The sequence below is a fragment of the Octopus bimaculoides genome, chromosome 4 (genome assembly GCF_001194135.2).
Source record: "Octopus bimaculoides isolate UCB-OBI-ISO-001 chromosome 4, ASM119413v2, whole genome shotgun sequence".
NCBI classification, from domain to species: Eukaryota; Metazoa; Mollusca; class Cephalopoda; order Octopoda; family Octopodidae; genus Octopus; species Octopus bimaculoides.
The window spans coordinates 93,178,679-93,183,232 of record NC_068984.1 but is presented as its reverse complement, the minus strand read 5'-3'; the positions used below and the strand labels follow the sequence as shown (position 1 = coordinate 93,183,232).

At 39.4% G+C, this 4,554-nt stretch overlaps 1 protein-coding gene across 5 annotated transcripts in view; it reads right to left on the bottom strand.

The window, feature by feature from the left end:
- Nucleotides 1–4,554, bottom strand: part of LOC106876920 (cyclin-D-binding Myb-like transcription factor 1) — a 120,619-nt gene that overhangs the window by 84,070 nt on the left and 31,995 nt on the right. For all 5 annotated transcript variants that reach the window (XM_052967261.1, XM_052967264.1, XM_052967262.1 and 2 more), the window contains exon 2: nt 2,946–3,103. In XM_052967261.1, coding sequence (XP_052823221.1) covers nt 2,946–3,033 — 88 coding nt within the window. In that variant the 5' untranslated portion in view covers nt 3,034–3,103. The remainder of the gene's footprint in view (nt 1–2,945; nt 3,104–4,554) is intronic.

Sequence of the window (4,554 nt, the reverse complement as noted above, 5' to 3'; positions counted from 1 at the left end):
TATATATATATATATATATATTCATATCCATATCCATATATATATATTAAGAGGTGGCTCCATTAGCCACTACTGCCTGACTTCTATCTTTCAGAAAGTCATTCAACTCCAATAAATCCTTCGTTTCACCTTCAAGGAGAAGCTGTTCCTATATAATAACACTCCACATTCCCTGAATTTCATCCAGCCAGGTCTCGCTCTAGCTGTCACAATTACTTCACATCTACCACTCACATCCACCATATCTCCCAAATAAGAAAACCCTCTCAGTGTTTCTACCTCATCACATAGTGTTTTCACTGATTCTATCAGCCCTCCAGCTCCTTTCTCTCATCTTCCACAAATAAAATCTCTTGCCAATCTTTGGGTCGCCTTCTTCATTTTCGTACATCTACCATGAATGCATTTCCCACATTTCGTGCACAACACCGCATTTGCTATTACCTTCTTTGTACATACACCACATGGATCTACCTTACTGACTAACACTTCTCCTTCTACCCCGCTCACCATCACCTTTGTCTTCCTGAGGGTTACCTTCAAACCCCTGCTTTCAAATGCCATCTTCCATTACCAACACTTCTCCCTCAACCCCTCTATCATCTCACTCATCAGAACAAGGTCATCTGCATACAGTATCTCCATTATCAATTTCCCTTGCACTCTCCGTCACCACATCAACCACTATTGCAAACAATGGTGACAACACAGATCCCTGATGCATGTCAACTGTCACTGCAAACTCCTCTGACAGCTCTGATCCAATTCTAACTCGTCTTTATCCTTTCATACAAACTCATCACTGCCCTTACTATTACCTCTAGGACACCTCTCTTCCTCAATGCCCACTCAATCACCTTCCTTGGAACCCTATGAAATGGCTTCTCCAGATCAACAAAGCACATGTACAACTCTTTCTCCTTATCTCGGTATTCCCCTCGCAATCTCCTTACAATGAACACTGCCTCTATTGTTCCCTTTCCTGGTATAAAACCAAATGGCATCTCATCCACATCCACCAATTGCTCAATTCTCTTCTCCAACACCCTTTCCACAATCTTCATTGCATGCTCCAATAACTTCACTCCCCTATATACCCCACAACTCATCGCATCCCCCTCTCCGTTGAAGATCGGTACCACCACACTCAGTGCCCAATCACCTGGCATTCCTCTTCCATCCAGCACACCTTGGCAGTGCTCCACCAACACAACAATCTCTATCTCTCCACTTGCAGTAATCATTTCCACACTTACTTCTGATGGACCCGTCTTGAATTCTTTCATTGCCTCCACTACTTCTTCCCAACTAACCCTCTCCACTGGCCCCTTCACCAAAGTAGCTTCAACCCTCTGATCCTATTCACAATTCCCTCTATATGATCTTTTCCAAACTCCTCCCCTCTCAGTCTCACTAAATTTCAAACTTCCATCACTCCCCTTCATACATATCTTTCCTTCAACATTTCTTCCATCTTTTTTCATTGATTTCATAAACCTAAACACTATCTGGGTTCTCATCCAGCACACTCAACTTCTCAGCCTACTTCCTCATAGATCTCGCAACCACCCTCTTCGCAAGATTCTTCATTTTATTATACCTGGCTTTCATTTGCTCAGTCCTATTATTACATAAAGCTTTGTTGCCTCCTTCTTCCTCACTATTGCATCCCTCACCTCCTTGTTCAACCACCATGTACCTCCTCAATCTCTCCTACCTTTCATCCTTCCACACACTTTGTCACATGCCTTTAGTACCCCTTCCTTATTAGACTTCTACAAATCTATTGCGTCAATGCTTACCAACTCCCCAATGCTCTCCTCAAACTTAATCTTGTTTCTTCTTCCTTCAGTTTCCACACCTTTCTCCTCTCAACCATTCTTTTTGTCACACACATTTCAACTTTCTTCTTATCCAAGTCAGCAACCACCAACCTTTGCTGCAACTCCCCAGGTATTGTCTTCACATCCCTTAGACATTTTCTGTTTCCCACACCAACCAACATGAAATCAATCTCTGTCTCATTTCCTCCTGCACTGAAAGTTACCTTCCTTTTTTCTGTTTTCCTAAACCATGTGTTTGCCACGCACAACTCCTTCTCATCACAAAACTCCAACAGCATCTTTCTTCCATGTTTCTCTCTCCAATTCTGTTTCCCCCATGCACACCTTCAAAGCCCTGGACCCATTTCCTAACATGTCCATTAAAATCACCCATGCCCAAAACTAATTCATCTATCTTATGTAAGTCTCACTCACTCACCATTTCATCAAAGAACTACTCTTTCTCGGCGATCCCTCTTCCACTTTGTGGACCATAGCCACAAATCACCCGCATCACTTCTTACTCAAATGCTAATACTACTGTCATCAATCTGTCACTTTTTCTCTTCAACTCCACTATTCACAGATTTCTTCCTTCACCAAAATTCCCACACCTCCAGTCCCCTTGCCATTTTCTGACTGCCACAACTTGTACCTTCTTCCCTTGACCCCCACAAATCTTGCACCCTGGCCCCTCCACCTAACCTCCTGCACACAGCACACATCCACTCTCGTCTTCTTCAATCCTTCACACACCTCAGTTCTCTTTCAACGTAGACTGCCCACATTCCAGCTTCCCAACCTCACCCCAAGCTTCTCTTCAGGTCATTGGCCATCATAAGGCAAGTTATGCTTGCACGACCCAGGATGAGGGTTTGCACCTTCCTTTTAGAGTTAGGCAGGTGCAGCCCACCCCAACCTTTGGGCTGGTGGGTGCTCATGATTCTTTGCTATTGTCATGAGACTTTTTCGGAGCCTCATGACAATAGCCTTCATCTTTTTTAAACCCTATCAAACCCAATACTCAATGACAAATTAATTTGTATTTTTCTTCTTATAGTTTAGAACCAAAATACTTAGGCAAACCAGACTGTACAGGAAAAAAAAAAAATTAATATTTACCAGATGCAGAAATTGGTAGTGAGTTCTGTATTTGCGAAGACTGCTGAAGCCAAACAGCATCAAAATCACAGTCAGTGTCAGATGACATAATGAATGAGCATTCTTTGCATCACTGCATTCAAAGTAATTATCTAAAAAGTTTTCATTGATTAAGGTGGCTGGAAAAAAAAAAAACAGAGCAATTATTTTCTTCCATAACAATAATTATTTTCTTCTCTGTCAATAATAATCAACATGGTTTAATGATAAACTATAAATTCAAGGCTGCTCATATCTTTATATGCATTAAAATACTGAGAAAATAATTTCACAGCAGACAGATTTACCAAAGTTTTTTTTCATAAGCTTACCCTCATCATTTCCAAGACTACAATAAAAACAATATAATAAAAGAGTGGGAGTGGGGGGGAAGAATTCCCATCAAAATGGAGAAAATCCAACTTATGTGGGCATCCTGATCTGAAACTTCATAATTTATAGCCATTTTTCACAGTTCATTAAAATTATTTTTACTATGGTGTCATCCTAAAATCTCAGGATTTATTCAGTCCTATGCCTAATACAAATGTGCCAAAACTCAAGTCCCTGTGGCTTGTACTTTTGGATTTAGCTAGGTCTGAAAGCATATTGAAATTAACTGTTTGAGACATGTAACAAAATAGGCTTTACATGAATATTTAAAAAATTGCCAAAGAAAGTTTCCTTTCAAAGAACCTGCAAAAAACATAGGCAACTGCTATACCATGGTCACTATTAATCTGACAACGATTATCACCTCAGGTGCAAAGACATGACATCAGAAATAGGACTAATTATTCATTTAGGCCAACTAGGCAAGATTTCGACCAATTCTCAGACAACTCAAGTTGTCATATTTCCTAAACTATTCATCCAAATTTCACAAATGAAGTATCAAAATGTTTTTCTTTGAATGCTCTCCAAGAAAAAATATAAGAGAAATTACATTTAAGTATTTCCAAGGTGTTCAAAAAGTCGCTCCGCCGTGAATTTTTTCATCCTGTGCATGCACAACTTGTCTATCACTGTGGGTGCTCAAATATTGTCTATTCATTTGTAGGCCAACTGACTGAAAGTGAAATTAAAAATGCATACTTTCAGCAAGATGGAGCTACAGCACATACTTCACGCATCACCATGGCACTACTTCAAGAGATTTTCAGTGAACTGATTATTTTGAAGGGACTTTGGTCACCAAGATCACCTGATTTAACACCACCAGACTTTTTCTTCTGGGGAGCAAGTAAAGGATCGGTGTACAAGAATTGCCCGAAAACCATTAATGAGCCATAAAATGCAATCATAACCTTCACATGGTCCATACCGCATCAGACTCTCCAAGATGTATTTCAAAACATGTAGAAGAGTCAACTTATGTATTGAAAATGGACGACACTTTCCAATGGCTCTTATAAAGTTTTATAAAATCTTGTAAAGTCTAATATATTCGTTTGTAGTCCTATACCATCTTATATTTATTTTGCAATAAAATACTGCAGAGAGACTTTTGAACACCATGTATATACATACACACACACACATATATATATATATATATATATATATATATATATATATATATATATATATA